A 27,543-nucleotide genomic window follows, 5' to 3' on the forward strand; every position below is an offset into this window, starting at 1 on the left:
AATTTTGCCTATTGCTATCAGGCTAACATAATGTTACCTATTGCTATCAGGCTAACATAATGTTACCTATTGCTATCAGGCTAACATAATTTTGCCTATTGCTATCAGGCTAACATAATGTTGCCTATTGCTATCAGGCTAACATAATGTTACCTATTTCTACCAGGCTAACACAATGTTACCTATTGCTATCAGGCTAACATAATTTTGCCAATTGCTATCAGGCTAACATAATGTTGCCTATTGTTATCAGGCTAACATAATGTTACCTATTGCTATCAGGCTAACACAATGTTACCTATTGCTATCAGGCTAACATAATGTTGCCTATTGCTATCAGGCTAACATAATGTTACATATCACTGTTAATGTTTTGTTGTGCTATGCATCTCAGCAATTGAGTTGATGATGTTTAAATATTACATACAGGATTACTCACCTGAATGTTGAACTTTTTTTGTGAGTGTTTTTAGCGAACATGTGTTTAACATTTTTATATTTGTGTAAAACAATGAAAGCATACTGATGGTTATGTTAAATCTTTTGGGAGATTTGAACGTCCCTCATTGTGTCAAACTAATTGAGAAAAAATGAATGTCTAGATTATCACGGCCCGTCCATACTGTCATATTAACAGTAACATCAGCATATTTGTTTTTCCTGTTTTAAAAATGGAAACAGTAGCAACTTAATGTAAAGTCTGACCCAATGTAACTTAATGTAAAGTGTGACCCAATGGAACTTAGTGTAAAGTGACCCAATGGAACTTAGTGTAAAGTGTGACCCAATGTAACTTAATGTAAAGTGTGATCCAATGTAACTTAATGTAAAGTGTGACCCAATGTAACTTAGTGTAAAGTGTGACCCAATGTAACTTAGTGTAAAGTGTGACCCAATGTAACTTAATGTAAAGTCTGTCCCAATGTATAGTGTGACCCAATGGAACTTAGTGTAAAGTGTGATCCAATGTAACTTAATGTAAAGTGTGACCCAATGGAACTTAATGTAAAGTGTGATCCAATGTAACTTAATGTAAAGTGTGACCCAATGTAACTTAGTGTAAAGTGTGATCCAATGTAACTTAATGTAAAGTGTGACCCAATGGAACTTAATGTAAAGTGTGATCCAATGTAACTTAGTGTAAAGTGTGACCCAATGTAACTTAATGTAAAGTGTGACCCAATGGAACTTAGTGTAAAGTGTGATCCAATGTAACTTAATGTAAAGTGTGACCCAATGGAACTTAGTGTAAAGTGTGATCCAATGTAACTTAATGTAAAGTGTGACCCAATGGAACTTAATGTAAAGTGTGATCCAATGTAACTTAATGTAAAGTGTGACCCAATGGAACTTAGTGTAAAGTGTGATCCAATGTAACTTAATGTAAAGTGTGACCCAATGTAACTTAGTGTAAAGTGTGACCCCAAAGGCCAAGGCGTTGTATCTCTGCTGTGCTCCCACCAGTCAGTCCTCAATAGACCTGTATAGTGGAGTTGATGAAGCTTGGCAAGACCACATGCTTTCAGAGCCACTCACCCCGACCACCTGGTTTTTACCCTGATTTACTGTGTGTTCACTATGATTAAAGCAGTCCTTTTGTTCATTAAACACCCTGTTGTTTTCTTTGTGTCCGTCGCGAGTTCCCTAACTATTTCCTGTCGAACGCCAGCAGAGGCCAAGCGAGGCGGTAACCACCAGCCTCACCGTTAATTCTCTCAACATGACTAAGAATGAGTGTCCCATTGTAAACTATGACTTTGCCTGGAGGAGTTTCCTACACCACTTCCTCTGTAGGGTTTTTTATTCACACATTAAGAATGTGTTTTTATTGCTGAAGTTAAAACACTCTTTTTTTTGAGGGAGATCAGTCAAGATTCAGTTGGAGATTACGGTGAAGTGGCACATTATGGTGAGGGAGAGTTGCTTTACAGTTAAAGGCGAATTGAAGCTGTTACATGCTTCAAAAACATGTGGTTATAATATAGTAATATAATGATAATAATATAATATAATACAGTAATATAATGGTAATATAGTAATATAATGATAATAATATAATATAATATAGTAATATAATGATAATAATATAATATAATACAGTAATATAATGGTAATAGTATAATACAGTAATATAATGGTAATAGTATAGTAATAATATAATACAGTAATATAATGGTAATAATATAGTAATATAATGGTAATAATATAATACAGTAATATAATGGTAATAGTATAGTAATATAATGGTAATAATATAATGCAGTAATATAATGGTAATAATATAATATAGTAATATAATGGTAATAGTATAGTCATATAATGGTAATCATATAGTCATATAATGGTAATAGTATAATGCAGTAATATAATGGTAATAGTATAGTAATATAATGGTAATAGTATAGTCATATAATGGTAATAGTATAATGCAGTAATATAATGGTAATAGTATAGTAATATAATAGTAATAATATAGTAATATAATGGTAATAATATAATATAATATAGTAATATAATGGTAATAATATAATACAGTAATATAATGGTAATAGTATAGTAATATAATGGTAATAATATAATACAGTAATATAATGGTAATAGTATAGTCATATAATGGTAATAATATAGTAATATAATGGTAATAATATAGTAATATAATGGTAATAATATAATACAGTAATATAATGGTAATAGTATAGTCATATAATGGTAATCATATAGTCATATAATGGTAATAGTATAGTAATATAATGGTAATAGTATAGTAATATAATGGTAATATAGTAATATAATGGTAATCATATAGTCATATAATGGTAATAATATAATATAGTAATATAAAGGTAATAATAGTCATATAATGGTAATAATACAATAATATAATGGTAATAATAGTCATATAATGGTAATAATATAGTAATATAATGGTAATAATATATGCCATGTAGCAGACACTTTTATCCAAAGTGACTTAGTCATGCGTGCAAACATTTTTCGAGCAGGTGGTTCCGTGAATTCCTGAATTCACTATCCAGGAATTGCGTAGGGGTGGCAGGTAGCCTAGTGGTTAGAGCATTGGGCCAGTAACCGAAAGGTTGCTAGATCGAATCCCTGAGCTGACAAGGTAAAAATATGTCGTCTAGGCCGTCATTGTAAATAAAAATGTGTTCTTAATTGACTTGCCTAGTTAAATAAAAAAATATATTACAAAAATAAATTGCAAGCTCTACCAATTGAGCTACAGAGGACATACACATGAAATGTGTGGCCCGTCACGTGAACCGCAGTACGGGTTCACACTATGTGCTTCTTTCACTAGGGCTTGTGTTGTTAGTTACTGTCTCTGTCTCGCGCAATGCTCTCCTCTGAATCTCTCCTTATTGCATTAGACGATGTCTCAAAGATGCTACAGTCCAGAGAGCCGTTCGCCTCATTCCTTCACTAAGTCTGTGTCTCTCTCTGCTCTCTCCACAGTCTCACTGCGCGGTATGGTAGCCCCCCGGGTCACAGCGGAATAGGAGCAACACCACAGAAGAAAAACACAAGGTATGACTCTCACATGGCTAACTTTCCTTCACCTTCTTTCAGTTCATGTCGACATGAATTACACATTATGTACTTTTCTGTACAACCTCTTAAATTCATAATAATCTACTTGTGAAAATCTTGGCACAAGGAAGTTCTTACATTTGGTTTGGTTGTGCATCTATCTTAGAGGATTTTATAATGGAATACTTTGTGTTGGCTATTCTCTGATGCCAAACTAACATCGGCACTTGGCGATCCCAGGCGTCAGTGACGTGCGTGAGCCATTAAACTCAAGCCTATGTGGATTAGGGGCCATTTTACTGAATGCTGCATTGAACAGAATGACTTGCTGTGGTGGCTTCCAGACAGTTCCAGGCTCCTATACTTCACCAGGCCAGTTGTCTGGCTCCCAGAGCATTTGTTTCTCCTTAGACGGTAGTGGCTGGTGGGAACCAGCGTGCTGGCAAATTACTTCACGCAAACCCCGCCAAGCTATGTGAAATATGTGCTGGACAGCATTGACAAGCCTATGGGTGGTATTCCCCTTCACAACATTGACAAGCCTATGGATCGTATTCCCCCTTTATAACATTGACAACCCTATGGGTGGTATTCCCCTTCACAGCATTGACAAGCCTATGGATCGTATTCCCCCTTTATAACATTGACAAGCCTATGGGTGGTATTCCCCTTCACAACATTGACAAGCCTATGGATCGTATTCCCCCTTTATAACATTGACAACCCTATGGGTGGTATTCCCCTTCACAGCATTGACAAGCCTATGGGTGGTATTCCCCTTCACAGTATTGACAAGCCTATGGGTGGTATTCCCCTTCACAGCATTGACAATCCTATGGGTGGTATTCCCCTTCACAGTATTGACAAGCCTATGGGTGGTATTCCCCTTCACAGCATTGACAATCCTATGGGTGCTATTCCCCTTCACAGTATTGACAAACCTATGGGTGGTATTCCCCTTCACAGTATTGACAAGCCTATGGGTGGTATTCCCCTTCACAGCATTGACAATCCTATGGGTGCTATTCCCCTTCACAGTATTGACAAGCCTATGGGTGGTATTGCCCTTCACAGCATTGAAAAGCCTATGGGTGGTATTCCCCTTCACAGTATTGACAAGCCTATGGGTGGTATTTCCCTTCACAGCATTGACAAGCCTATGGTTGGTATTCCCCCTCAGAGCATTGACAAGCCTATGGGTGGTATTCCCCTTCACAGTATTGACAAGCCTATGGGTGGTATTCCCCCTTTATAACATTGACAAGCCTATGGGTGGTATTCCCCTTCGCAGTATTGACACGCCTATGAGTGGTATTGCCCTTCACAGCATTGACAAGCCTATGGGTGGTATTCCCCCTTCATAACATTGACAACCCGTCAGCTGGTGTTGTTGCTGAATAGCTGTGTACAAGCTGCTTTGCTCTCGAACACAGCTGTTAACTAAGGGAATATATATTCCATTTTTACACATGTATCAGAGAAAGCAGGGATTGTAAATAGTACTGTAAATTTGAGTCTGCTTGTGATGTGTGTGTTTGTGTGTAGCGCGTGTGTGTGTATGTGTGTGTGTGTGTGTGTGTGTGTGTGTGTGTGTGTGTGTGTGTGTTTAGTGCGTGTGTGTAGTGTGTGTGTAGCGTGCGTGTGGCATGTGTGTAGCGTGTGTGTGTAGCATGTGTGTGTGTAGCATGTGTGTGTGTGTGTAGCATGTGTGTAGCACGTATGTGTGGGCCGTCTTCACCACCCGCTGGAGGGCCGTGATGTAACTGGTCAGGACGCTCTCGATGGTGCAGCGGTAGTATCTGGAGAGGCAGCCTTAGGAAGTAGACACTGCTGTGCCATCTTGACAAGAGTGTTGTTGGTCCATGTCGTCCTCGGTGATGTGAATGCAGAGGAACTTAACCCTGCTGACTCTCTCTACTGCAGTCCCGTTGATGTGGATCGGACTGTGTTTCCTTGATTCGGAGCGTGTTTCCTTGGATCGGGGCGTGTTTCCTTGGATCGGGGAGCGTTTCCTTGGACTGGGGGCATGTTTCCTTGGATCGGGGCGTGTTTCCTTGGATCGGGGCGCATTCTCTTGGATCGGGGCGCGTTCCCTTGGATCGGGGCGCGTTCCCTTAGATCGGGGCGCGTTTCCTTGGATCGGGGCGCGTTCCCTTGGATCGGGGCGCGATTCCTTGGATCGGGGCGAGGTTCCCTTGGATCGGGGCGCGTTTCCTTGGATCGGGGTGCGTTTCCTTGGATCGGGGTGTGTTCCCTTGTATCGGGGCGTGTTTCCTTGGATCGGGGTGCGTTCCCTTGGATCGGGGCGTGTTTCCTTGGATCGGGGCGTGTTTCCTTGGATCGGGGCATGTTTCCTTGGATCAGGGTGTGTTTCCTTGAATCGGGGCGTGTTTCCTTGGATCGGGGCATGTTTCCTTGGATCAGGGTGTGTTCCCTTGGATCGGAGTGTGTTTCCTTGGATCTGGGAGCGTTTCCTTGGACTGGGGGCGTGTTTCCTTGGATCGGGGCGCGTTCCCTTGAATCGGGGCGTGTTTCCTTGGATCGGGGCATGTTTCCTTGGATCAGGGTGTTTTCCCTTGGATCGGCGTGTGTTTCCTTGGATCAGGGTGTGTTCCCTTGGATCGGAGTGTGTTTCCTTGGATCGTGGCGCGTTCCCTTGGATCGGGGCGCGTTCCCTTGGATCGGGGCGTGTTCCCTTGGATCGGGGCGCGTTCCCTTGGATCGGGGCGCGATTCCTTGGATCGGGGCGAGGTTCCCTTGGATCGGGGCGTGTTTCCTTGGATCGGGGAATGTTTCCTTGGATCAGGGTGTGTTTCCTTGAATTGGGGCGTGTTTCCTTGGATCGGGGCATGTTTCCTTGGATCAGGGTGTGTTTCCTTGAATTGGGGCGTGTTTCCTTGGATCGGAGTGTGTTTCCTTGGATCTGGGCATGTTTCCTTGGATCAGGGTGTGTTCCCTTGGATCGGGGCATGTTTCCTTGGATCAGGGAGCGTTTCCTTGGACTGGGGGCGTGTTTCCTTGGATCGGGACGCGTTCCCTTGGATCGGGGCGCGTTCCCTTGGATCGGGGCGCGTTTCCTTGGATCGGGGCGCGTTCCCTTGGATCGGGGCGCGATTCCTTGGATCGGGGCGAGGTTCCCTTGGATCGGGGCGCGTTTCCTTGGATCAGGGTGCGTTCCCTTGGATCGGGGCATGTTTCCTTGGATCAGGGTGTGTTTCCTTGAATTGGGGCGTGTTTCCTTGGATCGGGGCATGTTTCCTTGGATCTGGGCATGTTTCCTTGGATCAGGGTGTGTTCCCTTCGATCAGGGTGTGTTCCCTTGGATCGGGGCATGTTTCCTTGGATCAGGGTGTGTTTCCTTGGACTGGGGGCGTGTTTCCTTGGATCGGGGCGCGTTCCCTTGGATCGGGGTGCGTTTCCTTGGATCAGGGTGTGTTCCCTTGGATCGGGGCGCGTTCCCTTGGATCGGGGCGCGTTCCCTTGGATCGGGGTGTGTTTCCTTGGATCGGGCATGTTTCCTTGGATCAGGGTGTGTTCCCTTGGATCAGGGTGTGTTCCCTTGGATCGGGGCATGTTTCCTTGGATCAGGGTGTGTTTCCTTGGACTGGGGGCGTGTTTCCTTGGATCGGGGCGCGTTCCCTTGGATCGGGGCGCGTTCCCTTGGATCGGGGCGCGTTTCCTTGGATCAGGGTGTGTTCCCTTGGATCGGGACGCGTTCCCTTGGATCGGGGCGCGATCCCTTGGATCGGGGCGCGATCCCTTGGATCGGGGCGCGTTTCCTTGGATCGGGGCGCGTTCCCTTGGATCGGGGCGCGATTCCTTGGATCGGGGCGAGGTTCCCTTGGATCGGGGCGCGTTTCCTTGGATCAGGGTGCGTTCCCTTGGATCGGGGCATGTTTCCTTGGATCAGGGTGTGTTTCCTTGAATTGGGGCGTGTTTCCTTGGATCGGGGCATGTTTCCTTGGATCTGGGCATGTTTCCTTGGATCAGGGTGTGTTCCCTTGAATTGGGGAGTGTTTCCTTGGATCGGGGCATGTTTCCTTGGATCGGAGTGTGTTTCCTTGGATCTGGGCATGTTTCCTTGGATCAGGGTGTGTTCCCTTGGATCAGGGTGTGTTACCTTGGATCGGGGCATGTTTCCTTGGATCAGGGTGTGTTTCCTTGGACTGGGGGCGTGTTTCCTTGGATCGGGGCGCGTTCCCTTGGATCGGGGCGCGTTCCCTTGGATCGGGGTGTGTTTCCTTGGATCGGGCATGTTTCCTTGGATCAGGGTGTGTTCCCTTGGATCAGGGTGTGTTCCCTTGGATCGGGGCATGTTTCCTTGGATCAGGGTGTGTTTCCTTGGACTGGGGGCGTGTTTCCTTGGATCGGGGCGCGTTCCCTTGGATCGGGGCTCGTTCCCTTGGATCGGGGCGCGTTTCCTTGGATCAGGGTGTGTTCCCTTGGATCGGGACGCGTTCCCTTGGATCGGGGCGCGTTTCCTTGGATCGGGGCGCGTTCCCTTGGATCGGGGCGCGATTCCTTGGATCGGGGCGAGGTTCCCTTGGATCAGGGCGCGTTTCCTTGGATCGGGGTGCGTTCCCTTGGATCGGGGTGCGTTCCCTTGGATCAGGGCATGTTTCCTTGGATCAGGCTGTGTTTCCTTGAATTGGGGAGTGTTTCCTTGGATCGGGGCATGTTTCCTTGGATCAGGGTGTGTTCCCTTGGATCGGAGTGTGTTTCCTTGGATCTGGGCATGTTTCCTTGGATCAGGGTGTGTTCCCTTGGATCAGGGTGTGTTCCCTTGGATCGGGGCATGTTTCCTTGGATCAGGGTGTGTTTCCTTGGACTGGGGGCGTGTTTCCTTGGATCGGGGCGCGTTCCCTTGGATCGGGGCACGTTCACTTGGATCGGGGCGCGTTTCCTTGGATCAGGGTGTGTTCCCTTGGATCGGGGCGCGTTCCCTTGGATCGGGGCGCGTTCCCTTGGATCGGGGCGCGTTTCCTTGGATCGGGGTGTGTTTCCTTGGATCGGGGTGTGTTTCCTTGGATCGGGGTGTGTTTCCTTGGATCGGGGTGTGTTTCCTTGGATCGGGGCGTGTTTCCTTGGATCGGGGCGCGTTTCCTTGGACTGGGGCGTGTTTCCTTGGATCGGGGCGTGTTTCCTTGGATCGGGGCGTGTTTCCTTGGATCGGGGCGTGTTCCCTTGGATCAGGGTGTGTTCCCTTGGATCAGGGCGTGTTCCCTGGGATCGGGGCGTGTTTCCTTGGATCGGGGCATGTTTCCTTGGATCGGGGCGCGTTCCCTTGGATCGGGGCGTGTTTCCTTGGATCAGGGTGTGTTCCCTTGGATCGGGGCGTGTTTCCTTGGATCGGGATGCGTTTTTCTTGGATCGGGGCGTGTTTCCTTGGATCGGGGTGTGTTCCCTTGGATCAGGGTGTGTTCCCTTGGATCGGGGCGTGTTTCCTTGGATCGGGGCGCGTTTTTCTTGGATCGGGGCGCGTTCCCTTGGATCGGGGCGTGTTTCCTTGGATCGGGGCGTGTTTCCTTGGATCGGGGGGTGTTTCCTCCTCTGCCGATGCATGAAAATCTCACTAACACTTGAATTAAAATGAATACCTTATATTATTATCCCCAAATGGAAACTCTATCGATTGGATAAAATGGCTGAGATTTCACAACAAAAGTAGTTGGGCAGAGTTACTTTTCCCCTGACCCAGTGCAATGCTCAGCCATTCATCTCCCTGTTGGCCTCCTCCCTCCCTCATTACCTTGGCTAATGAAACTGGGCCTGTCTCATCAGGCCAACCACACCAGGACTGATTGGGTTTCTTAGCTAACCCTGACTACAGCCATAGCCGGATAGAGATTATAGTGTGTGTGTGTGTGTCTCTGTCTGTGTGTGTGTGTCTCTGTCTGTGTGTGTAGGGGGGGCGGGGGGGTTGGTGACAGACTGCACTGTTTTGGGGGCCAGGATCAGCACTCTCTGGGCCTTCCAGGGGGCTGGTGTGATACAGCTTGGAGCCAGCGGAAGTCATAAAATGGCAGACGATACGAGCCCACCGGGACTCACCACACCCGACCTGGAGAACACACAGCCTGTGTGAGTCGTCCTGGACCTCTAATGAAATGAAATGGACTGGATAGATTTTTCCTGTTTCAGATTGATACGTGAAAATAAAAACTAGTGGTCACGTGACCTGCTCCCATAACTTGAAACTAACTACATCGTTGATGAAGAGTGCACGTTTTCTTCCATGAATTCTCACTGGGAAGGGGTCAGGGTAGAAATGTGCCAAATGATATCATTCACTGAAAGTATTGTACATAAAGACATTAGCCCTCTAGTTTCAGTTTGTGGCCATAAAATGTACCTTTGATTTACTGTGGAGGATAACCATTGGGCATGAACAGTTGTTTTATTGTGAGGTACTAGCCTACACCCCCAGGGTGATTTTTAAAGTCAACAACATTATTCAGGAAATACAGTCAATGTGAGTTCCCAGCACAATGGTAGCCTCACACGTTTGTGAAAGCTCCTGTGTTTGATTGGCTGAAGGACTTAGTTCTGTTGCTACCTTGGCAGTTTTATATCTGAGGATATTGTGCCTTGAAAAAGAAACTCAAGCAACTCTCCAACTATTACTCCACAATGCATTTAATGGATCTCCAACCACTAAACACATTGTGGGGCAAACAGGAATGCCAGTGTGCTGGAGTTTATTTCTCTACTATTAAAGTGTTTCCTCTGTGCTCATAGAGCTGTGTAAAATGTTTCCTCTGTGCTCATAGAGCTGTGTAAAATGTTTCCTCTGTGCTCCTAGAGCTGTGTAAAGTGTTTCCTCTGTGCTCCTAGAGCTGTGTAAAGTGTTTCCTCTGTGCTCCTAGAGCTGTGTAAAATGTTTCCTCTGTGCTCATAGAGCTGTGTAAAATGTTTCCTCTGTGCTCCTAGAGCTGTGTAAAGTGTTTCCTCTGTGCTCCTAGAGCTGTGTAAAGTGTTTCCTCTGTGCTCCTAGAGCTGTGTAAAGTGTTTCCTCTGTGCTCCTAGAGCTGTGTAGAGTGTTTCTATGCTCCTAGAGTTGTGTAAAGTGTGCAAACAAGCCTCTTCAATTGATTTTGAGCTTAAAATCCCTACTCCACACTCTCAGTAAACCTGCTTACCTGGGTCCTATTCACTAGGAACCAAGCAGAATCAATAAGACAAATGGGGAGGGACTACCTGAACTTGTTCAATGAGAAACTCTTGTTTTTCATTGGAAAATGTTTTCTGTTGCAAAGCATTTTGTTTCATTTTGCTATAGTGAGTCACTAATGGTACACCCCTGGTGTGTTGACAGTGTTTCGGCATCTCACCCTCAACTAACGGCACTTTAAAAAATAAATTGCCATTTAAATTCAGCGTGTTCGCAGCAGGGGGCGGTGTTTGACCGCTTGTCCGCAGCCTAAAGCACCTGTCTGTGATGCTGATAGAAGCGATTCCAGGGAAGCTTTGGTAATTGTCCTGAATATACAGCGACAGATGTGCTGACTTGCTAAGAAACCTGTTATTCAATTTGACTGACTCCCCTGAGCTTCCTGCCAGAAGCAGACACACACATTTTGTTTTACACATACTGTGTCTGTTTCATACTGATAATACTCATTATCTTTCGCATAGGTATGTACTGTCAAACACATACACACAGACACACACACGCTCTCTCTCACTAATATAGATAATGGGCTGAGCAGATGGCAGGGTCTTCTGTTCAAGTGGGCGCTCTCGCTCCATCTCCTCTCTCTCTCTCTGCCCCCCCATCCCCCCTGCCTGGTTATATTTGACATTACACACATGCACTCATGAAGTCATGTTTATTCAGCTCACGCGTCTCCAGGTGCCCCTCTCAGCCTGGGTGGGTGAGTCGGTGGTTGCGTGTGTTTGTACATGTGTGTACTGGGGGGGGGGGGTTGTTTTGCAGTGAGCACAGAGACACCCTGTCAGTTTGAAGCCGTTTCCTCTAGCCCTGTCTGACAGGGAGAATAATGTGTCTGGCCACCCCTCTCCCTCTTCTCCGTCTTAAAAATAGAACTGAGTGCTGGAGACCCCGGCTGCATCCCAAATGGCACTGGTCAGAAATAGGATGCCATTTGGAACACAGATAGCCAGGAGGGACATCAGATACATCTTCGTTAGCCCCGTCCCGGAAATGAAGGATTATATCTTAGTTGAACGTTATTATTTCTGATCATGATGCATTGGTGGCAGGATGTGGTGAAATATGTATTGACAGGGTGATGAAAGTGTATCATTACCAAGTGGATGGAGCTTCTAGCATATCTACATCACCTGGTTTTTCATTTTAACATCTGTCCGTTTTCCAACCCAATGATGTCTAGAAACACCCAGACTCCTCAGTCACTGGACCAAGACCTTGTAGGGTGCCGTTTGGGACACAGATGTTGAGTAATGCATTGATCCTTGGGTTGAAGACTGGAGTTAAGAGACTCCTACGTCACAACAGAAGGAGTTGGTGTTACTCTGGTTCCATCAATCGTTACATGACGTATGGATTGACTCCGTCGGGACCAGTCTATTGTCAGCGTTGTGAGTTGGCTTTTTACTCTGAAACAGAAACCAGAAGGTACACGGTTACTCGTCACAGTATGATTTCTAACACCACAATTTTAGCCGCGAACGAACATGTGTTTTATTGTCTGTTTGACACACACAGTCATGTTTACTATCGAACAGATGACTGTCTCCTCTGTGGTTTAAATTCAGTAGGAGAGATAGAGAGGTAGCATCTCGAATGACACCCTAGTCCCTATAGAGTACACTACTTTTGACCAGAGCCCTACTGTAAGTAGTGCACTATATAGGGAATAGGTTGTCATTTGGGACTTAAGAGTCATTTCCCTAGATGCATTACCACAGGGCCAAGATGTTAATTCTCTGGTTGTGTTGTTTTGACCCTTAGCCATTACTTCACATTGCCATCTAGTCCCTCAAGCTTCCTCAGTCTGCTTCTGTGACAGGTTTATGCACTGTTGTTAAGTCTCTTTGTCCAGGGATACGATGCCTAATTAAACTCCCATACTCCCCTTTAATTGCCAAGCTTTTAGGAGTGTCAGTTTTAAAGGGCCAGACATAAATGATGTGGATTGGATAGTGGGGTAGTTTAGATGATGGAATTCCCATGGGGAAATGGGCTTAGCATCTTTCATGAAACAACACAGAGCAGTTCATACTGTTCACCAGGTCTCTCTTTCTCTCTCATTCTTTATTTCTCTTTCTCTCTCTCTCTCTCTCTCTCTCTGAAAGCAGAATTTTTTTCTGTATCACTCTAAAGGGGCCTGGAGGTTGTCCTGTGTGTTTAGGGCATGAATGAAGGTTTTGTGTGTTTTGCGGACCGGTAATCAAAACTGTATGAACTTCATATAGATATGTTGTAATGGTCATGTGATTAGATCATTTTCTTTGAGATGTTTTTCCAGGACAAAGGCAGATTTGTATAGATTTCACTTCCTCGTAAAGGTCAACGAGTCCATCTGCAAAGTTGGACGTCAGCAACATATTTTCCAGGTCAATTATCTCACTGATAAAACATCCAAATCAAAGTGAAAGTTCCCAGACTCATGATGACCATTCATGTATTACTGCCCGAGGCAGTTACCTCGCCAGATGCATTGAAGTGTCCAGCTTGACTCAAGGACTGTGGGTGCATTCCGTGCGTGTTACACTGAGCCTTTGAGCCATGCTGATTGGTTAATCTCAGTGTTTAACCAATCAGGAGGTTGTTTGGTTGCAGTACTGAGAAGACCTTGCTCTGTCAGTGTCAGTGTAGTGGACTGTGAGATCCGTTAGCATGCTTTAACGAGTCTCTAATGGAATAGTGAGCCTATGGCCTCTCCCCCCTCTGGGACTTATGACTGCGCTCCAGCTGTGGCATCAGAAGTAAACATCCACATTTATCCACAGATGCTGAAGTGTGTATTCTCTTGTGTGTTTCCCTGAGAATACATGTGGTCCTTTCAGCACAACACTAGCTCTGTGTGTGTGTGTGTGTGTGTGTGTGTGTGTGTGTGTGTGTGTGTGTGTGTGTGTGTGTGTGTGTGTGTGTGTGTGTGTGTGTGTGTGTGTGTGTGTGTGTGTGTGTGTGTGTGTGTGTGTGTGTGTGTGTGCTTGCGCTTACATCTGTGTATCCGTGTGTGGGCTCTTATGCATGTCCCAGAGAGAACATAATGGTCCTTTCAGCACAACACAAACACACTACCTGGCTAGACATGTATTTTTGTTGCTCTGTGACTGTTCACGCTTTCTCCTCACCCGCTGTGTTTTCGTCTGCAGGTTGCCAGGGCCGACCAGGGTGTCCGCTGCAGGCAGCGGGGCCCCCAAGGGCCAAGGATCCTCCAACCTCAACAGGAGGAGTCAGAGCTTTAACAGCATCGATAAGAGCAAGCCTCTCCAGTATGCTAGTGGCAATGACAGAGGTAGGTGAACCTAGAATCAGGTAGAAGCAGGCCTGAGCCATATGAGCCGAGCCAAACCAAACTGTTCTAATCTAGCCTGGTTACACGGTTGCTGGCACCTTGATGAAAAAGACACAATGTAAAACCAGCGCAGTTTGATTAGGATCGGAACATTAGTGTGAAAATGGGGATATGGCCGTGTCTAAACTCACCTTCCATAAGGTTGAAACAGGATAAGGAAAACCTCTAGTGTCTTAGAATTCATTATCTTACCCCCTCCGTTTCTACAGCTGTTTTCCTCAGGGTCTGTCAGTAGCATTCAGCATTTATATTTTTGAGCGCATAGTCCACAACATGCACTAGGTGGCGCCACTGATAAACACAGTGGACTGGACAGAGCAGCACCCGCCAGCACACTCCACATTAACCAGTCTGCTGAATCAGATCAGCAGTGTAGTTGACTAGAGTTGTAGGGTATTCCTTTAGGGAGAAGGCAAGACAGTGCATTTCACAGCATGGCGAGTGGTAGTGGTTAGACTGCAGAGCTGTGGGGCTGAATCACACCACGCTCCACCAAGCATAATAACCTGCCATGATGACAGATTTTGTCACACATTCACTTTCCTTATTTTATTATTGTCATATTACTTTTATCCGAAAGTAAGTGGATGAAATTATTTGTCTGTGTCCCGAATGGTAGCCTGTTCCCTATATAGTGCACTACTTTTGACCAGCGCCCTATGGGCTTGGGGAAAAATAGGCTTCAACAAGGCTCTTTTTTTCTTAACGACCCCCTACCTAGTGGTTCTTTAAGCTTACATCATGTTCGTAGATATTGAATATTTGTCTCTCAGTATTTTTCAATGATCGTACAGTGTTGGTAACATTCCCTTTACATTCACGTCTCCCTTCATCCCTCGGTCACTATCACAGAGTAATGGTCGTCAATGGAGTAACGGTCGTCGGTAGAGTAACGGTCATCGGTAGAGTAACGGTCGTCGGTAGAGTAACGGTCGTCTTTAGAGTAACGGTCGTCGGTAGAGTAACGGTCGTCAGTAGAGTAACAGTCGTCGGTAGAGTAACGGTCATTGGTAGAGTAACGGTCGTCGGTAGAGTAATGGTCGTCAATGGAGTAATGGTCGTCGGTAGAGTAATGGTCGTCGGTAGAGTTACGGTCATCAGTAGAGTTACGGTTATCGGTAGAGTAACGGTCGTCGGTAGAGTAACGGTCGTCGGTAGAGTTACGATCATCGGTAGAGTAACGGTCGTCGGTAGAGTAACGGTCGTCGGTAGAGTAACGGTCGTCTTCAGAGTAACGGTCATCGGTAGAGTAACGGTCGTCGGTAGAGTAATGGTCGTCAATGGAGTAATGGTCGTCGGTAGAGTAATGGTCGTCGGTAGAGTTACGGTCATCGGTAGAGTTACGGTCATCGGTAGAGTAGCGGTCGTCGGTAGAGTTATGATTGTCAATGGAGTAATGGTCGTCGGTAGAGTAACGGTCGTTGGTAGAGTTATGGTTGTCAATGCAGTAATGGTCGTCGGTAGAGTAACGGTCGTCGGTAGAGTAACGGTCGTCGGTAGAGTAACGGTCGTCGGTAGAGTTATGATTGTCAATGGAGTATTGGTCGTCGGTAGAGTAACGGTCGTCGGTAGAGTAACGGTCGTCGGTAGAGTAACGGTCGTTGGTAGAGTAACGGTCGTCTGTAGAGTTATGGTCGTCAATGGAGTAATGGTCGTCGGTAGAGTTATGGTCGTCGGTAGTGTAACGGTCGTCTGTAGAGTTATGGTCGTCAATGGAGTAATGGTCGTCGGTAGAGTAACGGTCGTCGGTAGAGTAACGGTCGTCGGTAGAGTAACGGTCGTCGGCAGAGTTATGGTCGTCGGTAGAGTTACGGTCGTCGGTAGAGTAACGGTCGTCGGTAGAGTAACGGTCGTCGGTAGAGTAATGGTCGTCGGTAGAGTTACGGTCGTCGGTAGAGTAACGGTCGTCGGTAGAGTTATGGTCGTCGGTAGAGTAACGGTCGTTACGGTCGTCGGTGGAGTTACGGTCGTCGGTAGAGTTACGGTCGTTACGGTCATCGGTGGAGTTACGGTCGTTGGTGGAGTTATGGTCATTGGTGAAGTTATGGTCGTTACGGTCGTCGGTAGAGTTACGGTCGTCGGTAGAGTTACGGTCGTCGGTAGAGTAACGGTTGTTACGGTCGTCGGTGGAGTTATGGTCATTGGTGAAGTTATGGTCGTTATGGTCGTCGGTAGAGTTACGGTCGTTGGTAGTGTTACGGTCAGCGGTAGAGTTACGGTCGTCGGTAGAGTTACGGTCGTCGGTAGAATTACGGTCGTCGGTGGAGTTACGGTCGTCGGGAGAGTTACGGTCGTCGGTAGAATTACGGTCGTCGGTGGAGTTATGGTCGTTACGGTCGTCGGTGGAGTTACGGTCGTCAGTAGAGTAACGGTCGTCGGTAGAGTTATGGGTGTCGGGAGAGTTATGGTCGTCGGCAGAGTTATGGTCGTTACGGTCGTCGGTAGAGTTATGGTCGTTACGGTCGTCAGTAGAGTTATGGTCGTCGGCAGAGTTATGGTCGTTACAGTCGTCGGTAGAGTTACGGTCGTCGGTAGAGTTACGGTCGTCGGTGGAGTTGCGGTGGAAGTTGCGGTCGTCGTCAGTAGAGTTATGGTCGTCTGTAGAGTTATGGTCGTCGGTAGAGTTACGGTCGTCGGTGGAGTTGCGGTCGTCGGTGGAGTTGCGGCCGTCGGTGAAGTTACGGTCGTCGGTAGAGTTACGGTCGTCAGTAGAGTTATGGTCGTCGGTAGAGTTATGGTCGTCGGTAGAGTTATGGTCGTCTGTAGATAAAACACCAAGAAGGGATACTGTATATCAGTCCATAAAACAGTGGGAGAGGAGAAATGGGGGATGGAGAAAATGTGGCGTTAAGAGTGTCATTTCAGGGCCAGTCAAAGGGAGAGCAGGAGGGCTGTCCTCTTTTTCCTCATGCATCTCCATTCTCTCTCTCTCTCTCTCTCTCTCTCTCTCTCTCTCTCTCTCTCTCTCTCTCTCTCTCTCTCTCTCTCTCTCTCTCATATATATATATATATTCCTCTGTTAACAGAGAACAACAGTCTACCAACCATGAACAAACCCCGGTCACCGACCCTGTTTATTTTGGCCAGAGCCAGCCCACTAGATTTACACAAGTGCCTTCACTGTCCCCTGTGTCCCATTTGCCCAGACCTGTTGTCACAGTGGCTGTCACCCAAATTGCACCCTATTCCCTTTATAGTTAACTACTTTTTAGCACGGCCCATAGAACTCTAGTCAAAAGTAGTGCACTATATATTGAATAGGATGCCATTTGGGACACATGAATCCCCCATCCAGAAAGGGAGTGAAGGTTTTTCTGTTTCCTCAGTACCCCCTTGCCACCGTTTAAACCATTACTCACACCCTACATTACCACCTAAACAGAGCTAATGTCTCCCCTGGTGGGAACAGTCAACTCCATGGTCCTTCTTTCTTGGTGTTTGTGTCGTTTGTCTCCCTTCTCTCTCACTACCCACTGGCAGTATGTTGTCTGTCTCCCCTCCCTCTCACTGGCAGTATATTGTCTGTCTCCCCTCTCTCTCACTACCCACTGGCAGTATGTTGTCTGTCTCCCCTCCCTCTCACTGGCAGTATGTTGTCTGTCTCCCCTCCCTCTCACTGGCAGTGTATTGTCTGTCTCCCCTCTCTCTCACTAGTCACTGGCAGTATGTTGTCTGTCTCCCCTCCCTCTCACTGGCAGTATGTTGTCTGTCTCCCCTCCCTCTCACTGGCAGTATGTTGTCTGTCTCCCCTCTCTCTCACTACCCACTGGCAGTATGTTGTCTGTCTCCCCTCCCTCTCACTGGCAGTATGTTGTCTGTCTCCCCTCTCTCTCACTACCCACGGGCAATATGTTGTCTGTCTCCCCTCCCTCTCACTGGCAGTATGTTGTCTGTCTCCCCTCTCTCTCACTGGCAGTATGTTGTCTATCTCCCCTCTCTCTCACTACTCACTGGCAGTATGTTGTCTATCTCCCCTCTCTCTCACTACTCACTGGCAGTATGTTGTCTGTCTCCCCTCCCTCTCACTGGCAGTATGTTGTCTGTCTCCCTTCCCTCTCACTGGCAGTATGTTGTCTGTCTCTCACTACTCACTGGCAGTATGTTGTCTGTCTCCCCTCTGTCTCACTACTCACTGGCAGTATGTTGTCTGTCTCCCCTCTCTCTCACTACCCACTGGCAGTATGTTGTCTGTCTCCCTTCCCTCTCACTGGCAGTATGTTGTCTGTCTCCCCTCCCTCTCACTGGCAGTATGTTGTCTGTCTCCCTTCCCTCTCACTGGCAGTATGTTGTCTGTCTCCCCTCCCTCCCACTGGCAGTATGTTGTCTGTCTCCCCTCTCTCTTACTACTCACTGGCAGTATGTTGTCTGTCTCCCCTCCCTCTCACTGGCAGTATGTTGTCTGTCTCCCCTCCCTCTCACTGGCAGTATGTTGTCTGTCTCCCCTCTCTCTCACTACCCACGGGCAATATGTTGTCTGTCTCCCCTCTCTCTTACTACTCACTGGCAGTATGTTGTCTGTCTCCCCTCTCTCTCACTACCCACGGGCAATATGTTGTCTGTCTCCCCTCTCTCTCACTACTCACTGGCGGTATGTTGTCTATCTCCCCTCTCTCTCACTACTCACTGGCAGTATGTTGTCTGTCTCCCTTCCCTCTCACTGGCAGTATGTTGTCTATCTCCCCTCCCTCTCACTACCCACTGGCAGGCAGTATGTTGTCTATCTCCCCTCTCTCTCACTACTCACTGGCAGTATGACCCGGGGGAGCTAATTGCATGGTGTACATGAAGAGGCAGTCTGCTTTTTGTCTATCAGTCACTAGTCCAGTGTTAAACTCAGGAGTCATGTCCATGCTCATGAATCAGCCTGGTACTTAAGCATTTAATTTTGTACTTAATATTGCAATTCCAATCCTTAATCTTGATACAGGTCTGTTTTAATGTGTGTGATCCAGAATGTTTTTGTGTATATCTGTTGTTTTCTTTGTATGCAGCTCAACACATTTCCAATCTATTTTAATCAGCCTTGTGTAACATGGCCAGTCGCCAGTCGCTCTCCTCAACAATTTGCCAATGGGGGAGTTATGTCATTGGGAGTGAGAGTTTGACCCCAGCCTAAGGACTCAACTTTGGGCCCACTGTAAATAAGAGGCCTCTCCCTCATCCCTGCGAGGGTGGAGGCTTTAGATTTGGGGGTCAAATCAAAGAAATCAGAGAAATGTCAATGATGCAGCCAAACCTTTAGCAAAAGACAGGGAATTGAGAGTCTAGTCATGGCAGAAGAGCCTGTCTGAAGAGATCATGTAAAAAGCAAGAGCTGCAGGCTAGTGCAGGCCAGCTCAGGGTGACAGCTAGTGCAGGCCAGCTCAGGGTGACAGCTAGTGCAGGCCAGCTCAGGGTGACAGCTAGTGCAGGCCAGCTCAGGGTGACAGCTAGCGCAGGCCAGCTCAGGGTGACAGGATCTGCATCCCAAATGACAGCCTATTCCCTATTAAGTGCACTATATAGGGAGTAGTGTGCCATTGGGGACACTTACAGCTGTCCAAAGGGAGAGAAAATGAGGGCAGGCTCACAGATATAGGGACTTGGTGTTTATTACAAGAGGATTTACTCAGCTCACTGTGTGTGTGTGTGTGTGTGTGTGTGTGTGTGTGTGTGTGTGTGTGTGTGTGTGTGTGTGTGTGTGTGTGTGTGTGTGTGTGTGTGTGTGTGTGTGTGTGGGGCGGGGCGGCGTGTGTGTGTGTTTGTGTGTGTGTGTAGGGGCGGGGCGGGGTGTGTGTGTGTGGGGAGGGGTATGTGTGTGTGTGTGTGTTTGCGTGCCACACGGTGGGTGTGTGAGCACTGAGCAGCAGACGTGTGAGGGTCCAGCGCCCAGCCAGCAGAAGTGACATTTCACTCTCAGCCGATGAAGTAAGCGGTTGTGAAAGAGTGTGTTGCTATGGTAACGCCAAGTCTCTACTTCTTCTCTGGGGCGTTGGTGGCGTCAGCCGATTGGTATGAAATGTCATCCTTCGGGCCCCTGTTATCTTTAAAGACATGGTTAATTCGCTGGCCGCACATACTGAATCCCAAACACTTCGGCCATCATTCACAATCTTATCACAGTGTTGCCCGCGACTCCGACAAAGAAATCAAATCAAGCGTGGCATTTCTGTTGCCCAACTTTCACGGCTGTTTCCATGGTGTGAGGGCTCTGTCACCCTATCACAAGAATGACTGGGCTTCTTAGATGTAAGGGATAAGTGAGATTCTTAAACGCTCACACACATACACACACACACACACACACACACACACACACACAGGCTGGTCTTTAAAGAGATGACATGGCGTGTGCCAGCTTACATGTTCCTCCCACAGACTGACACGTTTACAGGCGTCGTAAGGTTTTGAAGGCTGTGGCCCAGATCATAAGCTGATTAAGTGTCCCGAGGCCTCGCGTCGCGGCAGCTAAAGCCCTTCTCCTCGCCTCTGGGGAAAAGACTGCGCGGTTAGGGAGAATCACGGTTTCTCAGGCTGAGGCCTCGCGTCGCGGCAGCTAAAGCCCTTCTCCTCGCCTCTGGGGAAAAGACTACGCGGTTAGGGAGAATCACGGTTTCTCAGGCTGAGGCTGCGTCCCTGGAAAGGCCACCAGTTCAGCTATATTGTTGTGCTTATGACTCAGTATAGATTGAATTCCACCATGCAGGTTTGAAAATAATGTGGTTCCATAAACCGTCTAGCATCCTTTGAGAAGTACTGTCGTCTATGGAGAGTAGAGCTGAATGAGGAGATGGAGAGGACAGGCAGTTCTATATTGTGAATGTGAATCCCAGCATGTCCCTGCTGTTTGACACTACATCAATCAACAATAGAAGGCAAACATACACTACATGCTCAAAATGTATGTGGACACCTGCTGATCCAACATCTCGTTCCAAAATCATGGGCATTAATAGGGCGTTGGTCCCCCCTTTGTTGTTATAACAGCCTCCACTCTTCTGGACATGCTTTCTACTAGATGTTGGAACATTGCTGCGGGGACTTGGTTCCATCATCTAGAATGTCAGATTTCCCTTCACTGGAACTAAGGGGCCTAGCCAGAACCATGAAAAACAGCCCCAGACTATTATTCGTCCTCCACCAAACTTTACAGTTGGCACTATGCATTCGGGCAGGTAGCGTTCTCCTGGCATCCGCAAAAAACCCACGTTAGTCTGTCGGACTGCCAGATGGTGAAGCGTGATTCATCACTCCAGAGAACGCGATTTCACTGCTCCAGAGTCCAATGGTGGCGAGCTTTACACCACTCCAGCTGACGCTTGGCATTGCGCATGGTGATCTTAGGCTTGTGTGCGGATGCTCAGCCATGGAAACCCATTTCATGAAGCTCCCGTCTGCTGACGTTGCTTCCAGAGGCAGTTTGGAACTCGGTAGTGAGTGTTGCAACTGAGGACCGACGATATTTACGCGCAATGCGCTTCAACACTCTGTGGTTCTGTTCTGTGAGCTTGTGTATCCTACCACTTCGTGGCTGAGCTATTGTTGCTTGTAAACGTTTCCACTTCACAGTAACAGAACTTAGTTGACCGGGGGAGCTCTGGCAGGGCAGAAATTTGACGAACTGACTTGACGGTGCCACATTGAAAGTCACTGAGCTCTTCAGTAAGGCCATTCTACTGCCAATGTTTGTCTATGGAGATTCCATGGCTGTGTGCTCGATTGTATACACCTGTCAGCAACGGGTGTGGCTGAAATAGCCGAATCCACAAATTTGAAGGGGTGTCCACATACTGTTGTACATACAGTATATTGTATAGTCCTTAAGGTTGCAATGCATTTCCTATCACTAACTTCTCCCCTTGGTAGAAAGTAGCAGTAGAGTATTAATGTATCTCCATTGAAAGCACAGTGTAGGGGCTGGGAGGCATCTGCTAAGGGATTGATGATGATCTGAACACCCACTAGAGAGGAGAAATGGGGGTCCTTCAGAAGGTCAGAGCCACTGCTGAGCGGCTAACGGGACCATCGGTTATCTCACGCTCCTGACGGAAGGGTGTGCGTGAGGCGGGGTTGTGTCTGTCTAGTGTAGCGCCGTCACGTCATAGAGTATGTTTGTCTGTGTGTGTGTGTGTGTGTGTGTGTGCATTCTGAAACACCCCGGTTCATTTGAAAGCGAGTATACAGTTGTTTTATTAATATATCAACCTATTCTTGCTTTCCAATGCCACACTAGTAAATGTTTTTATTTTCTGTTGGCATTAGACACCTGCCAAGTTACCAGGCAGCTTTGGCCCAGGGGGTGAATTGCCTGGCATCCCACTGTCACAAGGGGAAACGGCAACAGTTTTAGGTTTTGCAGAATCAATTGCTGAGTCAATGTTTTGCTTGAGCGCGCAGCAGGCTGCACTGCTGCACTAGGATCTCTGTTTGCAGTGGGAAAGATTTGGAGAGCGCACTGCCGATCTGCTCCGTTTCTTTTTTGTGCATCCTTACCAACCAATCCCCCCTGCAGAGAGAGCAAGACAAGCCTTTCTATGTCTGTCTCCTGTGGTGCAGAAAATGCCTGCTGACCCATCCAAACATCTCTCTCACTTTCTCTCTCTCTCTTCTCTCCCCCTCTCTCTCACCCCTATTTCTCTCACCCCCCCTCTCTCCCCCTCTCTCTTTTCTCCCCCTCTCTCCTTCTCTCCCCTTGTCTCTCCCTCTCTCTCCTCTCCCCTTGTCTCTCCCTCTCTCTCCTTCTCTCCCCCTCTCTCCCTCTCTCCCCTCTCTCTCCCTCTCTCTCTCCCCGTCTCTCCTTCTCTCTCCTCTCTCCTTCTCTCCCTCTCTCTCCCTCTCTCTCCTTCTCTCTCCCCCTCTCTCCTTCTCTCCCCCTCTCTCCTTCTCTCCCTCTCTCTCCTTCTCTCCCCTCTCTCCTTCTCTCCTTCTCTCCTTCTCTCTCCTTCTCTCTCCTTCTCTCCCCATCTCTCTCCTTCTCTCCCCTTCTCTCTCTCTCGTGCTCTCCCCCTCTCTCCTTCTCTCCCCCTCTCTCATTCTCTCTCCTTCTCTACCCCTCTCTCCTTCTCTCTCCTTCTCTCACCCTCTCTCCTTCTCTCACCCTCTCTACTTCTCTCCCTCTCTCTCCTTCTCTCCCCCTCTCTCCTTCTCTCACCCTCTCTCCTTCTCTCTCCTTCTCTCACCCTCTCTCCTTCTCTCTCCCTCTCTCCTTCTCTCTCCTTCTCTCACCCTCTCTCCTTCTCTCACCCTCTCTCCTTCTCTCACCCTCTCTCTCTCTCTCTCTCCCCCTCTCTCCCTCTCTCCTTCTCTCCCCCTCTCTCCTCTCTCCCCCTCTCTCCCTCTCTCCTTCTCTCCCCCTCTCTCCTTCTCTCTGCTTGTGCTCATGTAATAGAAGTGTGAATGTGACAGTGTAGTGGATCCTGGACCGGGTTCAACAACATCTTTGAGACACCAGTGTGACGCCAATGGAAAGCTCCCATGTGATGGACTACTCTGGTCATACCTGTCGTTGGGGAAGAACCTATGTGCTTTTATATCATAGAGTGCTACTTTTGAGAGCGTTTCTACTGCAATGATGGTTCTTCTGTCAAAGTGCCAGAGGCGGTAGATCACAGGTGTCAGACTCATTTCACGGAGGGTCGAGTGTCTGCGGGTTTTCCCTCCTCCTTTGTATTTGATTGATGAATTAAGGTCACTAATTAGTAAGGAACTCCCCACACCTGGTGGTCTAGGGCTTCAATGAATGTACAAAATGTACATCTGCAGGCACTAGGACCTCCATGGAATGAGTTTGACACCCCTGTTGTAGATGACTCAATGATGGTGAATATTTGGCTCTACATAGAAAGTACCTGCCATTTCATTTTCAATCCAAATTGTTCTCTCAGTATATGAGACCATATGTGCATGTATTGATCCAGTTGTGTTCCTGAGACGGTTGATGTAACTGTGTGTCTGTTTATTTGTCTCCTTTGCAGAATCGGCGAAGAGCATCCCTCTGCCTGGCAGCATGAACGGAGGTGCCCAAGTGCCCACCAGCCTCAGCGGGCAGCAGCTGGCCTCTGCCATCCCCTCCCCCACTGCCGGCAAGTCCTGGCGCAGCAAGTCCATGAACATGAAGCACAGTGCCACCTCCTCCATGCTCTCGGTCTCCACCTCGCCCTCTCCCTCGCCCACCCCACCCCCCGCCTCCGACCGCCTACGGCCCCCCATGACTGAGGCGCCCAAGTCGGGCTCTGTCGCTGGCGGTGGTGCCTCCCAGAGATCCATGCTGGACAAGTTCCGGATGATCAACCCTCGCTCGGCCTCGCGGACTTCGCCGTCGGTGGCCGAGATGGCCTTGCAGGAGGAGGATGACATGTCGGAGTACGGCGAGGAAGGGCTAAGCATAACGGAGCCAATGTCGTCAATGTGTACTAGCAGCAGCAACAGCACCAAGCAGCTGGCCAAGACTGCCTCGCCCCCCTCCCTGGCAGCAGCCAATAAGGGCTGTGTGAAGGGCGCGTCGCCCTCCAGCGGTGGCAGCAATAAGTCCCTGCCCCAGCCCAAAGACAAGGAGGATAAGAGCAGGAGCAAAGGAGGCAAGGCCAGCACCCCTCCCAAAGAGGAACAACGGGAACCCATGGTGGATCCATCCAAGAAGACCTCTAAGATCGCCAGCCTCATCCCCAAGGGAGGCAAGCCTGCAGCGGGCAAGAAGGACAGCGCCATCCCCCCTGCCTCCAGTGGAATCCCCAAGCCTGGGCTCAAGGCCCCCTCGGCTACGGGGAAGCCGGCCGGCGGTCAAGCCCAGACCCAGGCCCAGCCCCCCCAGGGTGGTAGTGGAGGGGGCAGGGAAGGGGACAAGGCCAAGGTGGTTAAAGGGGGCCAGGGGGGCTACTACATGCAGCAGCGCTCCCTGGGGGGCCTGGAGGGCCGGCGGAGCAACATGGTGTCTTCCACCAGCACCTCTGCCCTGTCCCAGCCCCCCGGGGCCATGGGGGGGAACGGAGCGGTGCAGCTCCCCCAGCAGCAGCAGCACAACCACCCCAACACAGCCACCGTCGCCCCCTTCATGTATAGGTGAGGCTATGTGTATGTGCAGGTGTGCGTGTGTGTCTGTTTACGTGCATGCAATTGTTTTGTGTGACAATGGGGCTGGGGTATAATGCAGTGGTCTGGCGAAGGTCTCTCTTATGATTGTTGTGTTCATAAGCTATGACATGTTTTTATATTAGCTAGTTACACCACACCACAAGTAACCTGGGGGAGTAAACCCATCAAGACAAGAATCCTCATCTGACAGCCTTTGTCTTCAAGACTGTTAACAGACAGGGCTTTGTAGGATGTTCACTTAAAATACAAAGAAAAATACACAATCAAATCACAATTACCCAAATGAGCTCTGGTGTACAGCCTTCCCCTCAGCTCTGGTGCACAGCCTTCCCCTCAGCTCTGGTGCACAGCCTTCCTCTCAGCTCTGGTGCACAGCCTTCCCCTCAGCTCTGGTGCACAGCCTTCCCCTCAGCTCTGGTGCACAGCCTTCCCCTCAGCTCTGGTGCACAGCCTTCAGGTCTGGTGCACAGCCTTCAGCTCTGGTGCACAGCCTTCCCCTCAGCTCTGGTGCACAGCCTTCCCCTCAGCTCTGGTGCACAGCCTTCCCCTCAGCTCTGGTGCACAGCCTTCCCCTCAGCTCTGGTGCACAGCCTTCCCCTCACTCTGGTGCACAGCCTCAGCAGGTGCACAGCCTTCCCCTCAGCTCTGGTGCACAGCCTTCCCCTCAGACAGTCCAAACTAACCTCAGCAGGTTGTTAGAATGACAGTCCAAACTAACCTCAGCAGGTTGTTAGAATGACAGTCCAAACTAACCTCAGCAGGTTGTTAGAATGACAGTCCAAACTAACCTCAGCAGGTTGTTAGAATGACAGTCCAAACTAACCTCAGCAGGTTGTTAGAATGACAGTCCAAACTATCCTCAGCAGGTTGTTAGAATGACAGTCCAAACTAACCTCAGCAGGTTGTTAGAATGACAGTCCAAACGAACCTCAGCAGGTTGTTAGAATGACAGTCCAAACTATCCTCAGCAGGTTGTTAGAATGACAGTCCAAACTAACCTCAGCAGGTTGTTAGAATGACAGCCCAAACGAACCTCAGCAGGTTGTTAGAATGACAGTCCAAACTAACCTCAGCAGGTTGTTAGAATGACAGTCCAAACGAACCTCAGCAGGTTGTTAGAATGACAGTCCAAACTAACCTCAGCAGGTTGTTAGAATGACAGTCCAAACTAACCTCAGCAGGTTGTTAGAATGACAGTCCAAACTATCCTCAGCAGGTTGTTAGAATGACAGTCCAAACTATCCTCAGCAGGTTGTTAGAATGACAGTCCAAACTATCCTCAGCAGGTTGTTAGAATGACAGTCCAAACTAACCTCAGCAGGTTGTTAGAATGACAGTCCAAACTAACCTCAGCAGGTTGTTAGAATGGCAGTCCAAACTAACCTCAGCAGGTTGTTAGAATGACAGTCCAAACGAACCTCACTACCTCCATGTCCTCTATGCCTGCAGCATTACCCCAAGGCCCTCTGTTCCACCTGACGTAGTTCAGCTGAACTTGTGTCTGAAACGTCCATCATTTGGGTGTTTATATGCAGCAAATGTCCCTTGTTTGCCACTTGATTTCTGCGAAGGAGTTCAACTTTGTTGAGAACAATACAAAAAAGAATTTATTTGGACAGTTTAGAGACTCGTTGTTAGTGGAATTAAGGGGGAATTATTGGGCATGTTTGTCTAAAATGTCCTCTTCTACAGTGACAGTTATACTCCAAGATGAATTTCCAGCCTTTTAACTTTACTCGTCTTATCAAATGCATCTGATCCCAATTGTATCCCTGTCTTGTGCATTACTTTTGACCAGAGGCCCACAGTTTTCTGCTCTAAGGTAGTGCACTATATAGGAAATAGGGAGCTATTAGGGACGCAGGCTGCGTCTTGACTAATCTCTCATCATGATCCATCTAGAACAGGTTTCATGGGGAGACAGAGAATAGAGGCCCTCCTCCATCCCTCCATACTTCCACTCCTTTATCCGCATCCCGCCTTCTGTCATTGTGCCCACGGGACTGCATGTGGTGCCCTACAGTCACACACAGACACACGAGGGCTGGCTCGTCCAGTCACACGCCATCTTGATGTGCGTACAACCAATTGAATCTCTGCATCCCATGGCGCTCCAAATAACCCCTATTATTAGAGTGTCTGGAGAGAGGTGGAAGCCTTGATTCCAGACGGATGCCGCCCATCAAAGATAATTTCCCACCTTTCAATCTGTCGACTGGATGGGGGCTGCTGGGTAGGGTCTTTGTGATGTCAGAGACAGAGCCTGTGATGGCGGGCGTGCTAACAGCGGTTCTGGCCTTTGGGGGGGGGGGGGGGGGATCCTATTAACGAGCCATAATCGGCTTCCGAGTAACTTTTCCCTCTCTTCTCTTTCTCTATAATTTCCAAAAAGGGTTCAACCTTGGCACACAATGCA

General features: G+C 48.2%; 1 protein-coding gene across 6 annotated transcripts in view; it reads left to right on the forward strand.

Moving 5' to 3' along the window:
• Positions 1–27,543, forward strand: part of LOC139393207 (neuron navigator 3) — a 233,241-nt gene that overhangs the window by 108,825 nt on the left and 96,873 nt on the right. For all 6 annotated transcript variants that reach the window (XM_071141644.1, XM_071141645.1, XM_071141647.1 and 3 more), the window contains exons 6-8: positions 3,475–3,546; positions 13,855–13,997; positions 24,011–25,094. In XM_071141644.1, coding sequence (XP_070997745.1) covers positions 3,475–3,546; positions 13,855–13,997; positions 24,011–25,094 — 1,299 coding nt within the window. The remainder of the gene's footprint in view (positions 1–3,474; positions 3,547–13,854; positions 13,998–24,010; positions 25,095–27,543) is intronic.

Source organism: Oncorhynchus clarkii, chromosome 33 (genome assembly GCF_045791955.1).
Source record: "Oncorhynchus clarkii lewisi isolate Uvic-CL-2024 chromosome 33, UVic_Ocla_1.0, whole genome shotgun sequence".
In the NCBI taxonomy this organism is placed as follows: domain Eukaryota; kingdom Metazoa; phylum Chordata; class Actinopteri; order Salmoniformes; family Salmonidae; genus Oncorhynchus; species Oncorhynchus clarkii.